The 22,920-nt window shown below is 46.6% G+C and overlaps 1 protein-coding gene across 2 annotated transcripts in view; it reads right to left on the reverse strand.

Annotated features, from left to right (window-relative positions):
* The window catches only part of ERGIC3 (ERGIC and golgi 3), a 50,747-nt gene extending 34,088 nt beyond the window's left edge, over positions 1–16,659 (reverse strand). For both annotated transcript variants that reach the window (XM_026656844.1, XM_026656843.1), the window contains exons 1-6: positions 16,588–16,659; positions 14,849–14,936; positions 13,156–13,275; positions 10,462–10,555; positions 8,883–9,048; positions 7,561–7,618 (exon numbers count right to left, since the gene is read on the reverse strand). In XM_026656844.1, coding sequence (XP_026512629.1) covers positions 7,561–7,618; positions 8,883–9,048; positions 10,462–10,555; positions 13,156–13,275; positions 14,849–14,936; positions 16,588–16,635 — 574 coding nt within the window. In that variant the 5' untranslated portion in view covers positions 16,636–16,659. The remainder of the gene's footprint in view (positions 1–7,560; positions 7,619–8,882; positions 9,049–10,461; positions 10,556–13,155; positions 13,276–14,848; positions 14,937–16,587) is intronic.
* Positions 16,660–22,920: the final 6,261 nt, after the last annotated feature.

Genomic DNA, 22,920 nt, shown 5'->3' on the forward strand with positions numbered 1-22,920 from the left:
AAAAAACGTTAACATGTATTACCGGCACGCGAAACCTTAAATTAAAGTGAATAAATGAAGACTCGGCACACCACTTCTGAAAGGTTGCCTACCCCTGAACTAAAGAGACTGAAGATCTGCTCTCCTGAAACAAGGATCTGATCTAGCTTGAATATTGAGAGGATTCTGACGAGTAAAAGTGTGGACTCAACTCCAAGTGGCAGTTTTATAAATTTGATACAGGCACTTTGGTAGTAAGCCAGAAGCAGCCAAGAATTTTGGATGAGGGTATAAAAATATACTGTGTCCTCATGGCAGCTGAGAGAACCCACCTTGCTCAGTTCTCATGGAGGAGCTATTAATTTGAGACTGACAATCACCGTGCCTAATTTTTAGCTGCCTAGAAAAATCACAGGAACCACATTGTGATCCACAAAGCCTGAGCTAGGCACCTAGGCTTCCTTTACAATACATGGGGAGAGACAGACACCTTCAAATGCGATTCACAACAGCCAGCATGCTAGGCAGGAAGCTGTCTAAACTAGCCGATGGCAGATGCCAACCAGAGGGATGTGCCCTAAAACCCGCCCCCCTCTTGTGGTGCCTAGGTCCGAGTTGCAGGCTGGTCCCTACCTCTGCTCAGCAATCCATGAACGGGAACCAGCTGCCACCTGGAGTCAAGCAGCTTCTTGGGGGAATGAGTTAGGCACAAACCAGCTGGAGGAGGAGGAGGGGCTGCCACTACCCACCTGATAAATTTTAGCCCACTGGTTAGAGCACTCACCTGGGCGTTGGAGACCCAGGTCCAAGTCCCCCTTGACTGAAGGAGGAGAAAGGATTTGAATAGGGGTCCCCACCTTGCAGGAGGATGCTCTAACCACTGAGCTAAGTGATATTCTGATGTGGGGCTTCCTCAGTCTCTCCTGCTGAAGTTGTTTCATGGTGGATAAATAAAGAGTGATTGGAGTAGGGGACCTGGACCCAGGTCTCCCACCTTCCAGGTGGATGCCCTAATGACTGGACTACAGAACCATTCTCATTCTCTCTCTTTCTGTCTGACCCAATGACTATTCCATGGTGGATAAATATTTATCTAGAGAGAGGTGGCAGTTTGCATGTCCAGATGCAGAAAGTTAGGTGCTGTCATAAACAGAGATAAGGGTAGCATAAAATCCCTCCTTGGCAGCTGTACTGAATCGCTTTACCTGTAAGGGGTTAAGTAGCTCAAATCACTTAGTTGGCACCTGACCAGAAGGACCAATGAGGAAAGAAGATATTTTCAAATCTAGGGGGAGAATTTATTTATGGCTCTCTTTTTTTTTGTTCCCTCTCCGGATGGAGAGAGAGACCAGGCAGGTACATCATCTCCTGAAAACATACCTGAAATGATCCATCTAAAATTACAAAAATTGTAAGTAAGGCGAGGAAATGCATTAGGTTATCTTTTGTTTTGGCTTGTGAATTTCCTATGCTACAAAGGTATTTCTGTTTTTGTAACTGTGAAGCTGAGTCCAGTAAAGTTACCTTCCATCCTGATTTTGCAGGTGTGATTCTTTTACTTTTTTCTTTATAATAAAGTTCTTCTTTTAAGAACCTGATTGATTTTAGTGTCCTAAAGATAAAAGGTCTGGTCTGTACTCACATTGATAAGGCAATTAGTTGGTATATTATTCTCAAGCCTCCCCAGGAAAGGGGGTGAAGGGACTTGGGGGGATATTTTGAGGGGGACAGAGATTCCAAGTGACCCTCCCCTGAATTTTTGTGTAAATCAGTTGGTGGTGGCAGCAATACTGTCCAAGGACAAGGAAAGGAATTTGTGCCTTGGGGAAGTTTTTAACCTAAGCTGGTAGAATATAAGCTTAGGGGGTCTTTCATGCAGGTCCCCACATCTGTACCCCAGAGTTCAGAGTGGGGGGGAACCCTGACATGGTGGCAGCGTGGTGGGATCATTTTGAACCAGAAGCATAGACCTAAGGATTTTTAAAGGACACATTTTTTCCTTTTGGCTGCTTGAAAACCAGGGAGGTTTTTTTTAAAGGGCACTTTTTTTTTTTTAGCTGAGAGCAGCTGAGTTTTTTCTTTGCCTGAGGGCAGAGTAGTTAAGCTACAGCAAGGAAATTCACAAGCTGTTTTTTTTTTCTAGCTCTTGGGCTAGGCTATGGTAAGGGCAGGAAGGTTAGCAAATATGACAAAGTGAGGTCCAGAAAAAACTGGAATTAGCCAGACTGGAGGCTGAAGAGAAAAAGAAGGAACATGAAAGACAAATGGAATTCAAACAAATGGAGATTGATGCACAAGTGGCCAGAGAAAAAGCTGCTCAGGAGGAGAGGGGAAAAAGAGAGGCAGCATGCCAAGGAGGAGAGGGAAAGAGAGAGGCAGCATGAACTGGAGGTGATGGAGTGGAAGAGACAGAACCCTTCAGTAGCTGGCTCCACTTCCCCAAAAATCCACAAATGGGAGTGACTATGTCCAAAGTATGATGAATCCAGTGATATTGCTGAATATTTTATCATCTTTGAGATACTTTGCACCCTCTATGCAATTCCTGACAATCAAAAATGACTACGTTAATGGCAAAATTGACTGGAAGAGCTCTGGACATATTCAACAAGATGCCTATTGAGGATGCTTCTGACTATGGTAAATTTAAGGATTTGGTTTTGAAACAATTTCAAATTACACCTGAAAACTTACAGAGTAAAATTTAGAACCTTAAGAGAGGGGCTGGACTAAGTAATGTGGCTTATGTAAGGAAGAGGTGTAACTAGCTTTGAAGGGATGTGCGATTTGGTTGTACAGGAGCAGTTCCTGACTATGTCCAGTGATGATGTAAAACAGTGTTTATGGGATAAGAAAATGAACTCAGCAGAAAGTCTTGCTTCTTATGCTAATAATATGAGCAGTCCCAGACCGTCAGAGAGGTGGGGCAAATCGGAACAAGATGGGTGGAGGTAGCAGAGAGGAACAACCCTGGTCGCAGTTTGGGCGGATACCAGAAGGGATGCCCCAAACCAATACCCTACCCAATCAGAACCAGTCCCAGAACCATTGCCAGCACTGAATCCAGTGCTTGCAACCCCGTCTGCAACTCCAACGCCAGAGGGCACCACCGAGCCTGCACTGGCAGCAGCAGCTAAACCTGCGCAAGAGGCTCAGCCGGAGCCTGAAATACAACATAGCGCACCAGCGGAGAGCGGTTCACAGTCAACGGAAACAACCCCATCACCTACATCGCTTCCAGAGGGACCAAGCCCAAGGCCACAAATTTATATATGGGTCCTGAGATGACTCAGGAATCCGATCCTGGAACCACAGATCCGCCCATAGTAGGTACAGACATTTCCTGGTAGGTCAGCTGCCTGCTGGGAGAAAGTTCTTTTTTTTTCCCTTCCTTCTCTGTCTCTTTTCATCTTTGAGGGCAAAGCGCTTCTCCTCGAAGTGGGCCACTGCCTGATGGAGGATGTGGCACTGATTGGGGTCGGGTGGTGGCGGCTTGCTCCTCCCAGCTTGTGATGTTCACATCAGTTTTCTTGAAATACACTTTCAGTGCGTCTTTGTAGCTTTTCCTCTGACCACCATGGGATCTCTGACCATGAGTGAGCTGAGAGTAGAGGACAGGAGGTGAGAGTCTGGCATCCGCACACAATGTCTAGCCCAGTGGAGTTGGTGCATGAGGATCATTGCTTCTATGCTGGTGACATTGGCTTCAGTGAGACTGCTGGCGTTAGTGTAGTGATTTTCCCATTTGATGCGAAGGATCTTCCGGAGGCATCATTGGTGGTACCTCTCCAGACTCTTGAGATGCTGTTGATAGTCACCCAGGTTTTGCATCCATAGAGGACTGTAGGAATAACAATTGTCACATAGATCTGGATCTTGGTGTCCTGCCGTAGGTCACTGTCCGTGAAAACATGTTGGAGCAATTTCCCAAAGGAAGCACTTGGCACTGGATCCTGTGTTGGAGCTCACTGTCGATTTATGCGTTTTGAGAAAGTTGGCTACCAAGGTAGCAGAAATGCTTGACGATCTCCAAAGTCTGTCCCTCAATGGTGATTTGTAGTGGGTCATGTGCAAGGCTGGAAGCAGGCTGATGGGCATTTTTTTAATTTTCTACGTCTCTGCTCAAAGTCCTCAATCCACTACTGATCTTCAGTATGCTGATGACTGTGCCATCCTCACGCACACTGAGAATGGTCTTAAGTCCACATTGGATTTTTTTGCACAAGCTTACTGAAGCCTAGGACTCTCAATATGGAGAAGACTAAAGTGCTCCATCAGCCTGCTTCCAGCCTTGCACATGACCACAGAATAGCATTGTGTTGTGATTCTTGTTTATTTCTTGTTTTTAATAGTTAATAATAAAAGTAGAATTTAGCTTACTACCTTCCTATGAGGGTAGAGTCCTCTCTCTTGGGCTATTATAGAAAAGGCAGAGTGTGTAGAAGGGGGGAGGAGGGGTGGCACTCTACATTAAAAATGCCATTACCTGCTTTAGAATTACTGACAATTCAGAAGGACAGGACCTTGAATCCTTACAAATTAATGTTCTAACCAATCAATCACAAGACAGGGTAGTGGTGGAGGTCTGTTATAGGACACCAAATCATGTTTAAAGAGCTGCTCCCTTTTCCCTCATCTATCTATAATGTGTAGAAATAAAATGTGTATGATCATGGAGGATGTCAATCTGGGGGAACCAATGTTTGAGATCTCAGACTGCCACCAGTAAAACATCTTTGGAGTTCCTAAAATTTACAGATGATAACATTCTAACACAAAAAGTATTTCAACCAAAGCAGGGTAATTCTCTCTTCTTATTCTGATGGATAAGATGGACAGATGACCAAAATAAAAATTAGTGGTTGTCTGGGTGCAAGTGATCATTATCTAATTTCATTTGCTATCTGCTAACAGAATATAGCCCTGTCCAATAATATATAAATAAATACTTGGTGCTTTAAATAGGTAAAATTCCCAAAATTTTAAACAATCGTGAGTCAAATTGAGTGTTAAGAAAAATTTACACATAAAAGTGTAAACAATGGTTCCTTCTGGCCTTAAAATCTAAAAATTAATTTGATCTCTTTATGTAGAAAAGTCAGTTTTCTGATAGAACCTATCAAGAATTTGTTTAACTTGGGTTCCAAGTATCCTGTACAGGATCACAGGGAGAAAGCTGTGAGTGGTATATGAATTGCCCCAAGTGCCATTACACCGACCTGGCTTCTTTTGGCTTTCATAGGCTTTAAGTAGTGAGATGACCTATGGCAGCTCCCTATCCTGAAACAAAAGCACCTCTCCCTAAGACTGAGAAAGCAGAGCATGTGACATTCTGCAGGACATTTTGTGAAACTGACCACCACCTAATGCCTCCTAAATTGGCTGAGGAAGCCTGACCACCACACTGAGACCAGCCAAGTAATGGCTGTTTAACCATGTCTGGAGCAGTCGCATTTGAAGTCATACAATTGTCAATGAATATCTATACAAGACCATCAGCTCCGGGATCCTGATCTTTCAGCTACAACACTGCTACCAGGAAGTTCTAAGACAGAGATCGGCAACCTTTGGCACACGGCTCGCCAGGGTAAGCGTCGGCAGGTTCAGGCGATCGCGGCTCCCACTGGCCGCGGTTCACCGCTCCAGGCCAATGGGGGCGGTGGGAAGCGGCGGCCAGCACATCCCTCAGCCTGCGCCACTTTCCACAGCCCCCATTGGCCTGGAGCGGCGAACCGCGGCCAGTGGGAGCCGCGATCGGCCGAACCTGCGGACGCGGCAGATAAACAAACCGGCCCGCAAGGGTGCTTACCCTGGCGAGCTGCGTGCCAAAGGTTGCCGATCCCTGCTCTAAGAAGTAGAGTGGAAGGAGGAAAACTGAAGCAGCACTTATATCTACCATTGCTACTATGACAGTCAAAACTTGGGTAGGTTGAAAAACACACTGTAGTGAATACAGCCACCAATGCCAGAAAACTGGTGAAAACTCTGGGGTCTGCAGCTAGCACCTTGTTTTGAAGACTGTCCCTCAGTCTGAACCTAAGGTAACTCTAGTGCAGCTGCATTATTGAGGTGTGGAAGTACTTATCTCAGAAGCCAAGTGTTTGAAACAATCCTGAGAACTCAGGAAGAGGATTCTGGTACATGGTCACCATGTGGAATCTGAGCTCTGATAGGCTAGTTGAGTCTTTTCAGATTTCAGATAGGCTCCCCTTTCTCTTTTTTGGACCAAGAAAAAAGAAGAATCCTCTTTAAACAGGTTGAAAGTATTTCTATTCTATTGCAACCAAATCCCTTCTCCTTCAACAATTTTTCATTTGAAGGAATTCCTCAAAAGTGAAAGGTGTGTGCGTGCATACATGCAGCATCGTGAGGAACTGAATAGTTTAACTCCTCCCCGACCTTCCTATTACAGTCAAAAGCATATTTTCATAAAACTTACCCTCTGCATACAGGCTATAGTAACTACACAGCCCTATCCACCATTCTACAAGACCGTTCTATCCCTTCCACCCTCTCTACACAGACTAGAGCCACTATTATCATATTCATGCTCCTGATGTGGGTCCAAGACCTCACCAATCACATACAATCAGATAAAAATAACAGGAGTACTTGTGGCACCTTAGAGACTAACAAATTTATTAGAGCATAAGCTTTCGTGGGCTACAACCATCCGAAGAAGTGGGTTGTAGCCCACGAAAGCTTATGCTCTAATAAATTTGTTAGTCTCTAAGGTGCCACAAGTACTCCTGTTATTTTTGCGGATACAGACTAACACGGCTGCTACTCTGAAACCATACAATCAGATAGTTATGCTGAACTCATCCACTGTACAGAGCCACAGACTGGAGGAGTACCTCACTCTTGAAAGTGGGCTAGCTAGTCTACGCTCAGATATCTAGTGCACAGAGGAGTTGAAATAGGCATTTAAGGCACTTCTCATTAATGTAACTATTTATTATAAAGCTGTAAATATGGGTCTGTATGTGTTACATGATGGGTTGTTTCATGGTGCAGCCAATTATAAGGGTAGAGTTAAAAATCTTTGTCAAAACGTAACTCTGAACCCCCGGAGTTTCAAACATTTATGTTTCTGGAACTGCAACATACTATTAAGTTACATAAATACTTCCAATCTTTCATCTATTTAAAATGTTCTTGAGAATATATATTAAGGCATAAATTAAAACACTCTGTTACCCCAGAAATACTAACTTGCCTAACTTCTGTATAAAAATCACTTGAATTGCTCTAAAATTCTCCATGTAACATTTTTGGACTCAACACGCTGACAGAGCTGTTCATAGCAAAACAGCGTTGCTTAATGAGATGGGACAGGCTCCTCCTTGGCCCCACTTCCTCCCAGTTCTTCCTCAACCCAACATTTCTCCACTTGCTCCCGATGGTTCTCTTCTCCTACCATGGCACTTCTGCCAATTCCTCCCCACCCTGGCAGTGCTACTTCAGACAACTTTATCCATCACGGTTCATGACATGGAAATCAGAGGGAAATGTTCAAAGAGAAAAGCAGACATGCCAGGAAGTCAGGAGGCCACAGGAAAAAAAACCCAAATACTTTACCATGGACATGAGACTGCTGAAAGCTTTTTCCAGGTGCAAAGTGAAAGTTTCCAGCTACCTGTAGGAAACAGTCATCTTTCATTAAAAGGCCCCATTCTACATAATAAAGTGAAGCATTAACACTTGCTGCCCCCTTTTCAAAGGTAGATTGCCCCCTCCCATGTTACTTACCTGCTGACACAGTCACAGTGAACCAGCTACTCCCCCAAAGAACCTTTTTCCAAATAAAACAATCAGTACTCTTCAGGAATTTGTAGAGCAGAGATGTCAGACACCTGGCTCACAGACCAGATCTGATGTGTGTGTGGGGCCTACACAGATTGTGCAGAATCTAAGTTCTCATTTAAAATATATATATTTCGACCTTTCCTGCTTGTGAATATAATCTTTTAAATGGGAACAAAATATAACCAATGCACATGCAGCCAGCCTGAAACAATGTCTCTGAGAGATGTGAATTTCACCATCCACCTTAATTTCACTGGGGTGTCAACACTAAAGACCGTATGTTAATGTCAACATTAACTATTTCATTGTTGATCGTTTTTAGCAGATACAATAATGGGGAGGGCGTAAGAGTGAAGTCCACAGGAGTAGAACTGAAAGTTGCTGCAGGGAAGATGAGAGGAGACCCCTAGGAAGGGGGAAGAAAAACAGAAAAGGAAGATGAGGAAGGAAAATAAAGTGGAGTAACACTGTTGGTCCTAAAGGGGAAGATATATTCCCAGAGTGATGCTGAATGCGACAATAAATCACTGAACAAACAATAAAGATAACTAAAAGTTCAGCCTGGGATGTTTAAAAGGGGCCTAAGGGAGTTAGGCACCAGTTCCACATACTTTCTATAGCAATTGGACACCTAATTCCCTTAGGGCCCTTTGAACATCCCAACTTTCCTTTGTAGACCAAGGCTAGCTAAAATGAGAGCCAGCAAGACCCTGCCATGTGTGTTCTGTACTGGGCCTTTCAGCAATTGTTTAGACAGCATATAGAGCTGGTGGCCATGGGTTAAAAATCCACCAGCCTCTCTGTCCCCACACGTTCTGAAAGGTCCAGCCAACAAAACACACACGGCCATTCCTTTTTATTGCTTTTCATTCTCCGATTTGCAAAACTAACTGCTGTTTTATTTAGGCTCTTATGCTGCACTCAGCACTGAGCACCTAACCATACCTAAGTCCCAGCACCATAGAACTGTGGAGACATCGTGCAAAGTGGGGGAAGGATGGGAATTCCCAACCTCTGCCCTTTCCTGGTCACTGACAGTGGTGGGATTTCAGGTGCCTGGCACAGCTTAGCGTTCAAGGGAAGCTCGCTCTCACCTTGTTGACCTCTAAGAATCCATACACTTGGCAGCCCTCATTCTTCTGCTCCTGCATTTTCTGGCTGAACCCTTCTCTCCTGCATTGTTCTATAGTGTCAGGGTTCTTGAAGGCCCAGCCACGCCGCCTGTATGCTTCTCTCACATCATCACAGGAATTACAGCACCTGCAAAAGCACAGGCACCTTCTCACTCACCCTGAATGGAGGACAAACATAAATCAAGAGCAGAGACCACAAAATGTGGAACAATCTCTCTGCAGAGGACACAGAAGCAAATTCTCCTTCATACTGGGGCTACTAGTCTCTCTCAGCAGATGGTCTCTGGGTCAAGGGAAGATTAAATTCCCAGAACTGAAGCTGTGCATCTACCTAGCTGAGCAGCCTTGAGTCATTACCTTCCTGAAGCTGACAGCCATCAGAGGACCTCTGCATTCACAATAGAGCTCTGAGGATCTTCCCAATGGACCTGACTCCCTTTAGAACATGGTGATATCACTTTTTAACCAGACAGAGAAGTCCCATAAGCAGGTCTGTTAATGCACCTCTCACCTTACTGGCTTGGAGTCTCTCCTCCATGAATAAACAATTCACTCCTGCGGTGCACCCCCACTAGTCTACAGGTCTCAGGCCAAGGCTTCCAAAGGTGTGGGGAGGAAACCCCCTTCACTCCCCTGCATCAAAGGGGAGACCAGGGTGGACCCTGGACAGAGGACTGTGGTTTCTTTATTCTTTTGACATTTTTGTTACCTGAGAAGGGGAGGCTGGAGGGCTGAATCCCCCATGCCCCAGGAGAGAGCATCTCCAGGCAGGGGCTGCAACCCGATGGATTATTCTAAGCCCAGAAAAAGAAAAAACAGGGGAGGAGAAAGAATCCAAGACCTTGTGGGCCAGATTCTGATCTGTTCTTGCAGGAGCATGCAAGGAGATGGGGAGAGCAATGTAGCACCAGTTTGCCCCACACACAGAGCGCAAGCAAACATGATGAACTAGCCCGGAGTGTGCTCACAGCTAGTGGGGGACCCTCTTCCTTTTATACCCTGAGAACCCCACCCAAGGGGAGAGGCCCCAAGGGACACTTCTTTCCAGTCTGATCCAAGCTCACATGCCCAGAAGTGCTTAGCCCAAAACGGTAGATCCATATGGGAATTCTTGAAGGAGAACTCACACACAATATGGATTCATTCAACATCTGGGGCAAATGCTGCTGAGAAGTTATGGAACAGGTCCCCCACTTCACTCTCTGAGATCAGGAGACCAGAAAATCGTGCACTCACACGCACACACACTTTTCCCCACCCTCCCATCAGGAGAATAGAGAAGTACGTGGGGTCTGTCACAAACCAGGAGGTTATGCAAGTGTGGGCTCACCCACCTGACCTCTGTCCAGATCAGGATATTAGGGAAACACACACTCAAACCCCACTTCCCCACGCAGGTCAGAACACCACAAATGTGTCATTCCACCCCTCTCCTCCAATTCTGGAGGTTAGGAATGTGCATACACCCCATTCCTGTCAGATCAGGATCAGCGTACAACCCCCTTCTCTAAGTAAGGAGATCAGGAAATCCTTCATTTACCGGATGTCCTCCGACTCTGCTCCATAACAGCTCTCACAGCGATCAGCATCTAAGGAATCTGGATCAAACACTTTCTCCTCCTCTTTGCCCAGCTCTGAAACAAAGTAAGACTTCCAAATAGTGTGACAGTTTTATGAATATGTCTCTGTGTCATCTTATGAATTTAACTGTGGTTTGTATCACTCATGATCCCACTCGGCACTATGGATTAGAACTTCCCTTTTTTAATCTGACTCCACTTTGTGTCCAGTGTAGAGCCAGTTGTGCTGGCATTTATGTAGTTTGTTGAGATGTATAACAAGCTGGAGGGGGTGTTTCCCACCTCAGGGACAGCGAATACAGGAAGAGTCATCCAACCAATTCCCATGAATGACTGGCTTGCTAATAGGCGACAAAGAGACCTGTGGCAGCTTATAGACAAGCAGACGTATTGGAGTATAAGCTTTCGTGGGTGAATACCCACTTCGTCAGATGCATGTCATCAGACGAAGCGGGTATTCACCCACGAAAGCTTATGCTTCAATACGTCAGTTAGTCTATAAGGTGCCACAGGACACACTGTCGCTTTTTACAGATCCAGATTAACACAGCTACCCCTCTGATACTTGGCTTGCTAATGACTCTTAATCACGTTACCATCCTCTATCCAACCAGAGTGTTGGGCTCGTGAACCCAGCATGGCTGGGGCTTGGAGCTGTATACTGGGGCTCATAACTAAGGCTACAGTTTAGTCTCAGGTATTTTTAGTAAAAGTCATGGACAGGTCACAGGCAATAAACAAAAAGTCACAGCCAGTGACCTGTCCATGACTTCTACTAAAAATACTCCTAACTAAATCTTAGGTGCTTGGGGAGATGGGGTGCTCCAGCAGACGCTGCTGCTCTGGGGGTGGGGGGGGGGCGGGGTCCTCTGGCGGTTGCTGCTGCTGGGGAGGGGGGGAGAGAGCCGCCTGGGGGCCCCGCCGCTGCTGCTCCCGGACCACTGCTCCGGGCAGCGCCAGGACAAGCTGTCTGGGGCTGCTCAAGCAGTGGCCAGTGCAGCTGGCCCCAGGGCCGCCCCAGCTGCTCGGGTAGCCCTGGGGCCAGTCACACCGGCTGCTGAGCTGCAGTAGTCATGGAGGTCCCATAAAGTCACGGAATCCATGACCTCTGTGAAAGACTCGCAGCCTTACTCACGACCAAGACTGGCTTGTAAGCAGAAGGGGCTCTGTGTGCAGGAGGTTAAGGAATTTGCTGCAGGGGAGAGACAGGATTCTCCCACCTACCCTGAACATGGACAGACCACAGACCCAAACTGGAGACATGTGATCAGTCTCACAGGGGATGGGTGGGGGTTGTGTTCAGGTATTTGTTGTTTTGCCTAAATCTGTAACTCTCTTGTGCTTTGTAACAGTAAACTCTGGATGTGGATAAGAAGTTCTTACACATCCCTTACCTTAATTGCCCCTGAAGAATTAAACAATAAACTAGAGAGGTCCACACTGAGTTGGAGTTCTGGTATACACAAGCTGCTGGGGAGTGAGGTTTGGCACTAGTCTCGGGGTCAAAGGCAGTTGGACTGCAGAGTCCCGTCATCCCAAAGACGGGCACAAGACAGGAAGTCTGTACCATGGGAGTGCCCGGGAGACCAGAACTAGAAACACTATGTGGACACTGCTCAGATCCAGTTGCCTTGGAAGCATGTGGGATCCAGAAGTTGGATCCAATGCAGCAGACTGGTGATCATCCAGTAGGTTGGCTGGTATAACTTGTTACCTCATGAGTGTGACAGTCAGTGTGGATCATGAACATGGATGAGCTTTGTGCCCTTCTGGTCAAGAGATGCAGACATCACATCTCCCCCGCTGCATTTACCTTAAAGCACTGGGCCCACACCCACATTAGCCTTTTGATCCCTAAGATTCCCCACCACTGCTAACTTCAGTGCAGCTCCACTGACAGTATCAAAAGTGTGAACTCCAGTATAGACAGAACGCCACCATGGAGGGATAGCTCAGTGGTTTGAGCATTGGCCTGCTAAACCCAGGGTTGTGAGTTCAATCCTTGAGGGGGCCATTTAGGGATCTGGGGCAAAAATCTGTCTGAGGATTGGTCCTGCTTTGAGCGGGGGTTGGACTAGATGACCTCCTGAGGTCCCTTCCAACCCTGATATTCTATGATTCTATGTCATGTAGACTTGCTCTGAGCAAAGTCGGGGCATGATGGTCGAAGCCCACCAGTATCTTGTCCACACTGGTGCTCCCTGTACTAATGTTAGCAAAGGGAATACATTTTAGAGGAAAGAGACTAGTGTAGGCAGTCTGAGTAGCTGTCAGCTTCAGTGCAGATATGTCAGCTCCAGAGCTGAGGGCAGCCTCTAATGTATTCCAGCTATGCAACGACCAGGTCCTATGAAATCCCAAAGACCAAAAAAAGGAGAAAATAAATGGCATGGGGTGACAGACACCCTTAAACCAGGCTCAGTCATAGCCTCGAGCAGGGCAGATCCCTGAAGAGCACCCATCTCTGCACATCCCACACCAGTGCACTTGAGACAACAGCATTACACTGCTGTGAACTCTCTGCTCAGAGTTCAAATACCCTTCGGCTGCCACTTCAGTCCCAGGGATTCCCTATGGAAGGCAACAGAGGAAGACCAGTGGCAGTCAGGCCATTAGAGCATCCAACAGAGAAAGGCAGCAGGGCGTTGTACTACCGTGTCTCTCGGCCTCCGGGGTCACAGGATTGCCATCTTTATCCAAACGTTGCTTAAAGAGATTGTGCTCCACATCTAGCTGCTGCTCTCCTGCCACATCCATGGCATCAATGCTCAAATCTGAAACCAGCAAGCAAGGGGAATTAAGGCAGGTTCTTTGTGGTCTGAGATGGCGTATGGAAGCAGCAAGCCAGTGAGAAACCACAAGCCTATTAACAAGGGGAAGATCACCAAGGCAGGTATCTAGGAGGAAGACTTCATCTGCAGATTAGGAGAAAATCAAGGAGTGGAAGGGGACTGGCATAAGAGGCTGCATTGTGGTGGCTGAGAACCTCAAGGTGACTCCAAACTGCACCCCTGCATTTCAATCTCTCCTGCAAACAAGGCTTTTGGGCTGCTGTCCAAGAGGGATCCTCTTCAGCTAGCACTCATATAAATCATATTTTCACCTGGGCAGATAAACTCAGGCTAAATAACCTGCCCAACCCTTTGCAGATACCTCAACCTGCTGGTCAAGCTTGAATTCATTTGGAGAACTCCCACACCATTCCAATCCCAGCTGCTCTCCCCTGTGCCCCTTTCCCATTACCTTTCACCAAAGGGTTTCAGATAGTCTTTGCTGGGCCCTAGTGTGTTACTTGGGGGGCTTGCCTGCTACTTGGGGACACGTCAATATCTTCCCTGGGGAAGGGGAAAGAAGCTGCCAGACCTGCTGGACTCTCCACTCCATTTTAAACATAGTAGGGGAGGAAGTCTGAGATTGGAGTAGGGGAAGAATCCTCCCTAGGGTGATGGTATCTTCCGCAACTACATTTCAATGGGGTGATCTGAGACAGAGCACATAGAACTGCCCACCTTACTAAAAACAGAATAGAAATTGCAGTGTACACTTGAGTGGTGGGATTTTTAATCACTTTCACTTTGCAGTTAAATTACCAAATCCCTATTCCTCAGAGGAAATGTGAGGCTCCAGTGTTCATACTTGAGCTATCTGTGATCAAGGGTCTGAAAAAATTTTAAGTGTAAAAATATTCTCCCCTCAAAAACAGCACAAATAGCTGAATGGATTTAGTTGCAACAAACCTCACAATTCAGCTAAGAAGTATTCAGACCAATAGAAACATTTTGGAGGAAGTTATTACAGAGTGAAAAATGTGTCACATGACATCAGTAACATAATTGATTTGGTTCCACATGACATTAATGTACACGTTCAGAATTTAAACACAAGAGTCAAGAAAGTAGCTGGTTCCAAGATCTACTCTACAGTGACTTCCATAATAGGCTCTGCACATTACAAAAATTAATGGCAACTGGGACAAGCCCGTGGGAGCAAGTCAGTATTGTACTCCTTTCATCCAGGCTCTTCTTCCTCACCTGCAGGTCTCAAAGTACTTTACAGAAGTGGATAAAGAGCTTTATCCTCATTGCACGAATTAGGAAACACACTCAGAGAAATGAAGCAACTGGACCAGGGTCCTACTGTGTCAAATGACAATGCTGGGAACAGAACCCAGGAGTCCTGACTGAATTCCCTCTTTCTAACTACAGGGAAATGTAATTCCTTACTGCTGACAAGACAAGCGGCTGAATAGCAAATCAAAATGCTGCGTGCACTGACTGGCCAGTATGCCCAACCTCCAGCAGAGAGTGAAAGCTCCCTTCTTCCCAACTCTTTAGCAGACTTACTTACAAGCACAAGGCATATGCGGAAAGACAACATCTATATTAATCTTCAATTTGTCTCCTCTCGATTTGTCAACATACAGTTCAGGATGAACCTAGGAACAAAGAAAACAGAAGTCTCATTCCACCTGGAAGCACATGGCAAGGCCTTTTCCCTTGCCTTCTCCTCAGCCCAGGAGCCTCTCTACAGGTGCCATGCCACCATACTTCCAAAGGCCTCCTCCACATGGGGTGCACAAGCTGGCACCTTCCAGAATGCTGTGACAGAGCAGTTGAAGTGGCTTCCAAACCTGGCTGTGATGTGTGATGCTCCTAGCCAGCAACATGATAATTTGGGGATTTAAATTAAATAAAAGCAATTTAAAATATTTTACTTTTTGCAATTTCTTCCCCACTAGGGAGTCAGCCACCAGTTTCCCACTTGCAATCTCCTACTGGTGACATAGGAAAGTGCTCCGTTCACAGCAGAAGCTGGAGGAACCAGCAGCCCAGTATGACTTCTGCTGCCTTCTCCAGGAGGGGGATCCAGGCCTTAGTGGAGTTGACAGGTACCGAAAGCCCAATCGGAGGCACAGGAAGCCAATGCTAGGGTGACCAGGAGGGGAAAGAGGCTCCCTGCAGGGCCAGTGCTCATCTTTTTTGAGATATGCAGGGAGGAAAGAGGAAGGGAGCAGCAACAGCAATTCACTCTCATCTCACTAGTCGGGCTGTCAGCAGGGTCAGTGCCAGCTCAAAACACAGTAAAGCAAAGTCTTAGTGCAAGTCACTGATCATACTTCCTTCCCTGGTTCACAACAGAACTAGACCAAGCACTGCAAACTGCTGGCTGTGTGTGGCAGGAATTTATATTAAATTCTAGCCACCATCACAGCAACAAGGCAGGTCCTCTGAGCCACCTGGGCTGCACAGCCTAATGACTCAAGACAATAAGGCTGCCCACGAACACAGGGCAGTGTGGCCTAGTGGCCAGAGTCTGTACAGTAGCCATCGAGTGCAGGACAGCGTGGCCTAGTGGCCAAATCCAGGGGCCATCACCAAAGGAGGTGGCGGCCAGGGTAGGGGGACCCGGGCCCACCCGACTCCACCATGTCCTGACTCAGGGCCCTAACAGTGGAGGAGTGGTACATCACTGGGTCAGCGGGGAAATCCAACCACAACATGCTGACCTTCCACAGGTGGAAGATACCACTCACTCCACCTCCCTGGGTCACTTCCTACCGGGCTTCCTGAAGCTGCAGTCTATACAACATCAGGGTCTCTGGGCTTCTTGGCGCAGGTAACTCCCTGGGATTTCGACTCCAGCCAGTCAGCTGTAGGCCACAGGCCTCCGGTCTGGGTCGTGAGATCTCTGGCTCCCACAGGCAAGGGCTGTAACGGCTCCTGGGCCGGAGCCTCCACCAAGCATCCTTCCTCCTTACTGAGCTGGGCTGCTCTCCTTTGTACTAGCAGAGCAGTTGGAGCATGTGGAACATGGTCTGAGGGGCAGGACTTCCTCTGCTCAGAGTGTGGGATTAACCGTTTCCTGCCTAGTGCGGGGTATGCACATCCCGTCACAGCATGGAAAAGGCGAGACAACGTGCAGCTATAGAATGGTCCTGTGCCTTGCAAAACTTGGGAGCCTGGCTCAGCTGTTGACAAACGGTGGACCCTGGTTGAATATGTGGCCCTACCTTCTTCCAGGGCTCCAACAGGACAGCACAGGGAAAACATAAACCCAAAAAGACAGCAATACAAAGCTCTACTTACTTCCTTAGTGAGGTAGTACTGCAGCTCCGAGAAGAAAAGCAGGAGCATGATAAGTCCACTGATTATTGTCACTGCAAATGGAGAATGACAAGCATTACCATGGGCTGTGGTGGAGCAGCCCTGGGACTCACTAATCCGCTGCCTGACTCCAGTGAAGAAAGCAGCTGGCATTACAGCAGGTAAGAAGAAACCAGGCTGCTCATGAAAATCGCTATCCTCCTCCCATGTGCTCTGTGAAAAACACATGCTGATAGCCCAACACAAATGCCAATTAGACAGTAAATCTTGAAGGCTAGACCACAAAGCAAATCTTTGATCCATGCATTTCAAAGTTATTAAAGAGGAGAGTGAACCAGTACTGAGTACCAAGATAGGAGCTGTTTTCATTCATTTGGGCACAGTCCTCCTCTCCTGGCCACCAAAGGAAACATTTCACATAGAAGAGACGCTTTCTGGTGTGGCTGCAGCCCCAACCTGACTACGATTAGACCTTTATTTGGATAATGAGAGCATCCACAGTCACAGAAGATATGATTAAAAAAGAACATAAGAACGGTCATACTGGGTCAGACCAAAGGTCCATCAGTATCCTGTCTTCTGACAGTGGCCAATGCCAGGTGCTTCAGAGGGAATGAACAGAACAGGTAATCATCAAGTGATCCATCTCCTGTCACCCATTACCAGCTTCTGGCAAACAGAGGCTAGGGACACCATCCCTGCCCATCTTGGCTAATAGCCATTGATGGACATATCCTCCATGAACGTATATAGTTCTTTTTTGAACCCTCTTATGGTCTTGGCCTTCAAAATATATTAAAAATATTATAAATATATTATAGGTGGAGCTGGTAGCACTGCCTATATTTCAGGCTGACTGACACATCCCATTATAAGACTCTGTTTTCAGTTGCGTATAACTTTAACCATTCAAGATAAAAATTTCCATGCTTGGTGTCTGCCTTAGGCTGAATTTGTTTTTGGAAAGTTTCAGCTAAAAGGGTTCAGCCCTTTCTGGAATGAAATTAGGGAAAATATGTTATTCTGCCCAAGCTAAAAAAATCTTACAACCATTTTGTTGAGACACAGTAGAGCCTCTATGCTTTGGAATAGAGACTTGGAATTTGGGGTCTCCCTTGGGTCAGAGAGGTGCCTTCTGACATCCCCATGAAAATTCAGCCAAATTTGGCCACACTATAAGCCTCTGAAAAAACTGTTTGTACATGCTCAGTAGAGACTTGTTAGAGTTTGACAACTAAACTATCCGAAGATTCCATCTGCACTGAGCATGCTCCATCCCCTCACAGCTCTGATGTGCTGAACACACTGAATGCGCCATTCCCACAGAGCAACTGAGCATGCTCCAGTCCCATGCTACAGGGGCGGAGTGGGATTTCCCTGCAATTTTTACTCCTGGCTGCCATGGGTCACAGTAGCACAGGGCACTAGAAGTGAGAGCAAGTACACACTCTCTTCTGTGCTCTCCCATTGATGCTCTCCCACCTGGAGCCATCAGCCTAAAGAAGGAGGAAGCTGCCTCCTTGAATGTTGAGGAATTGGAGGGATAGGGAGCAGAGTAGAAGCAGGGAGAGAGAAGGGCAGGGATATGCGAGAATAGATAGTGCAGGACTCAGATGTGTGTTTGTTTGTGTGTGTGTGTGTGTGTGTGTGGTTGGACAGCAGCTGTATGGGGGAGGGGGCAGAAACCTCTGTGGGGACTGGATAGGAGCAGAGCAGAAAGGGGGCAGGAGCAGGAAGATGGGGGGATGGATAAGTGCCAAATGGGAGGTCAGAAGGAGAGGGGGATGAGGACAGGCTGGGCGCACAGGGGCAGAGGAGTCTATAACCAGCAGAGCACATTCCCCTCCAGAATCTGGAACTGAACCCAGCTAGCGAAAACGGGGCAGCAAACAGGCAAGCTTGAGAGGGAGAAAGAATACAATCACCATGATTTGGAAAGGTTGCATCGCCAATGCCAACACTGCTCCTGGCTCTTCCACCTGCACCTGAACCCAATCCCAGGTGCCTGGTAACGGAAGATGAGAAGAAGGTGGAACTGCTCAATGACTACTTTGCTTCAGTCTTCACACACAAAATAACATGTGACCTGACAACTAGCAAAGTTACCATAGACAATAAAGGGGAAGGCATGCAGATCAGAACAAATAAAGAACACCTCAGAGATCTTTTAATTACAATGAATTCAAGTCAGCAGGGCCTGATGCTATTCAACTCAGCATGCTGAAGGAATTAGCTGAAGAAATCTCAGAGCCACCTGGCAATAATATATTCAACCTCACTGATGACAGGAGAGGTCCTGGAAGACTGGAGAAGAGCTAACATAGTGCTCATCTTTAGAAAGGGGAAAAAGGAGGAGCCAAGGAACTATAGACCAGTCAGCCTGACCTTGTTACCTGGGAAGCTATTGGAGCAATGTATAAAACATTCAATTTCCAAATACCTGGAGGATGAAGGGGTGAGCACTAGCAGCCAGCATGGATTTACTAAGAACAAATCATGCCAAACTAGCTTGATTTCCTTCTTTGACATGGCAACTGGTTTGATGGATGGGGGAATGCAGTGGACATAATATACCTGGACTTCAGCAATACTTTTGACACAGTCCCACATAATATTCTCATAAGTAAGCTGGAGAAATCCGAGCTCGGTAGAACTACCATTAAGTGGATATATAATTGGTTAAATAATCGCAAACAAAGAGTGACTATTAAAGGAAAGGTGTCAGATTGGAAGGAGGTCTCAAGTGAGGTTCCACAGGCACTTGTTCTGAGTCTGGTGTTATTTAACAACTTTATTAATGACCTGGATGTAAGAATAGAGAGCATTCTGATAAAATCTGCAGATGACACAAAGCTAGGTGGGGTTGCAAACACTTGGAAGGACAGCGCTAAAATCAAAGGGATCCTGATAAATTGGAGAACTGGGGTATACACAACAAGATGAAATTCAGCAAAGACAAATGTAAGGTGCTACACTTAGAGAAGAACAACCAAATGCACAAATACAGAATGGGGGATAACTGGCTTGGCAGCAGCACTGCTAAGAAAGATCTGGGAGTTGTGGATCACAACCTCAACATGAGTCAACAATGCAACTGTTGCAAAAAAAAGCAAATGCGATTTTGGGATGCATTAACAGAGGCATAGCATGGAGGCTTTCAAAAGGAGGCTGGATAGCCATCTGTCTTGGATGCTTTAAACACAGCAAATCCTGCATCTTGGCAAGGAGTTAGACTACATGACCCTTGCGGTCCCTTCTAACCCTATGATTCTATGAAAATGGAAAATGACTGCAAAAAAGGAAGATGAGAAGAAGGTGTAGCTGCTCAGTGCCTACTTTGATTCAGTCTTCACACAAAAAAATAACATGTGACCAGACAACTAGCAAAGTTACCAGGAGTAACTGCAAAAAGGGATCTGGAGTTATAGTGGATCACAACCTAAATGTGAGGGAACAATGTAACACTGCTGTCAAAAAAGCAAACATCATTCTGGGATGTTGAGATGAGGTGTCCCACCCCACCCCGACTCGCCGCTAGGGTTAATGAGGGCCAAGAAGGAGGCTAATTAACCCAACAGGCCACAGCTGAGGGGAATCAGGCAGGCAAGTAATCCCGAGTGAGGGACCAGCTGGAGAGGAATGAGCTGAGCAGGACATATAAAGACAGAAAATTGGAAGCATCAAGGGCTGCTGGGAAAGGGCAGACACTCCCAAGAGAAGGGGAGGAATGTTTGGAGACTACAGGGATGTTGGCTGCTGGCTGCAGTGGTTCCCTTGGAAGAGGGAGGAGGCTGTGGGAACTGATAGACCAAGAAAGAGAAGGGGAACCAGTGGTAGAAAGCAGCCCAAGCAAAGAGCAGTGAGGGTAGAGGAGGACAGCCTGGACTGCTGAGCTGAGGTTCCCTGGGCTGGAACCCAGAGCAGAGGGTGGGCCCAGGTTCCCCTACCAGCCACTGGGGGAGTGGCACCGAGGCAGTGAATGGGAAGACTGCCTAGGACTGCTGAGGAACTATATCACGGAAGGGAGAACTTTGAGTGACCTAGCCAGAGGACTGAGGCACGGAGAGGATGCTGTGAATCTTGAGATGGAGAAAGGGGCTGCAGGCTGCATAGCATTGGAGCAATGGCGTGCAAACCGCTAAATAGGGGTCTACTGAATGAGCTAATGTCCAGAGTGACCAGGAGGTGCCAGACCGGCAGTGAGTGGTGCACCCCATGACAGATGTATTAGCAGGAGTGTAGTAACAAGACACAAGAAGTAATTCTTCCACTCTACTCAGCACTGATAAGGCCTCCACTGAAGTATTGTGTTCGACTGTGGGCACCAAATTTCGGGAAAGATGTGGACAAATTGAAGAAAGTCCAGAGAAGAGCAACAAAAATGATTAAAGATCTAGAAAACATGACCTACGAGGAAAGATTGAAAAAATTGGGTTTATTTAGTCTAGAGAAGACTGGGGGGGGACATGGTAACAGTCTAGATGTATGTAAAAGATTGTTATTATTCTCCTTATCCACTGAGGACAGGACAAAAAGTAATGGAATTAAATTGCAGCGAGGGAGATTTAGGTTAGACATAGAAGAAACTTCCTAACTGTAAGGGATAGTTAAGCACTGGAACAAATTACTTAGGAAGGCTGCTGAACCTCCATCATTGGAGGTTTTAAAAACAGGTTAGACAAACTGTCAGGAAGGGTCGATACCACAGAGTTGTCTACACTGAAAACTTACATCAGAATACCTCTATCTCTGAGGTATGAAAAATCCACATCTCAGGGAGACATAGCTATGCCAACCTAACCCCTGGTGTAGATAGCAATTGGAAGAATTCTTCTATCAACCTAGTTACTGCCTCTTTGGGAAGTGGATTAACTCCAGATGTCGCTACAGTGAGTGTCTAGATGGAAGTGCTACTATGGCACAGCTGCAGCTCTGCTATTGTGCCGCTGTAGCATTTTAAGTGCAGACATACCCCAAATCCTGCCTCAGCACAGGGGACTAGACTAGAAATCCATGTTTCTCAACAACCAGTCCACGGATGGGTGCTGGACTATGGCAGCCTCCTTGCCAATCCCTGAGACTTCCCTGACACGGTTTACAAAGGCAGCAAGCCAGTCCCTGGTATCAAAAAGTTTGAGTAACATTGGATTAGATGACCCAACGAGGTCCCTTCCAGTCCTACATTTCTATGATTCTGAGAGTCCCTATATTCCTCTCCTGTCAGCAAATAGCTATGAAACCGATTGGTAAAGTGCATATCTCATCACTGTCTAGTGCTGGTCCCCATAGAGCTGGGGTTCTCAATCTTTTTCTTTCTGAGGCCCCGCCCAACATGCTATAAAAACTCCACGGACCAACAGTGCCACAACATACAAAACCCAGGATCAGCTTAGGGAAGTAGCAAGCAGGGCAATTGCCTGGGGCCCCATGTCACAGGGGTCCCTGAAAAGCTGAGTTGCTCAGGCTTTGACTTCAGTGCCAGGTGGCAGGGCTCAGAGCCCCAGGGCTTCAGCTCCACCCAGCAGGGCTTCAGCTTTCTGCCATGGGCCCCAGCAAGTCTAAAACTGGCCCTGCTTGGCAGCCCCCCAGGGGGCCTTGGACCCCTGGTCGAGAACCACTGACAGAGGATAACAAAGCCTACCGTTGCTACCAGTTACTCCATTAACTGAAGTGGTGAAGATCTGTGTTGTGGATCTAAAGATCATAATCCTTCTGACAACACAAGTTGGGGGTCAGTATGGTTCCACACGATGGAATGTCTGTTTTTCAGTGTTTGTTTTGTTTTTTTAAATAGGAAATTGCAACAAAAAGAAATGACTTTAAAAGAACATTGAAGTTTCAAAGTCAAGCACACAAGGACATACACAGGTTAAAGTTCTCCTTGCAACCTTAATTCACCCTGTCACAAGTGTGTCTGCATTATGATGCAGTCTTTAGTTACATGATCACATACTATTTTTTCCACAGAAACCCTGCCTCATTCATTGCACAAAATGGTTGGTGTGACAGATTCAAGACTTTGGAATCATGGAAATCCTATGCGAATGGCCATACAGGATCTAATGGTCCATCTAGCCCAGTATCCTGTCTTCCAACAGTGACCAAGGCCAGATACTTCAGAGGAAAAGAACAGGACAATTATTCAGTGTCATCCAGTCCCAGCTTCTGGCAGTCAGAGGTTTAGGGATACTCACAGCACGGGACTGCGTCCCTAATCAGTCCCCTAATAGCCATTGATGGACCTATCCTCCATGAATTTATCTCAGGGGTCGGCAACGTTCGGCATGCGGCTCGCCAGGGTAAGCACCCTAGCGG

The sequence above is a fragment of the Terrapene carolina genome, unplaced genomic scaffold, assembly GCF_002925995.2.
Source record: "Terrapene carolina triunguis isolate 2854851 unplaced genomic scaffold, T_m_triunguis-2.0 Scaffold233, whole genome shotgun sequence".
NCBI classification, from domain to species: Eukaryota; Metazoa; Chordata; order Testudines; family Emydidae; genus Terrapene; species Terrapene triunguis.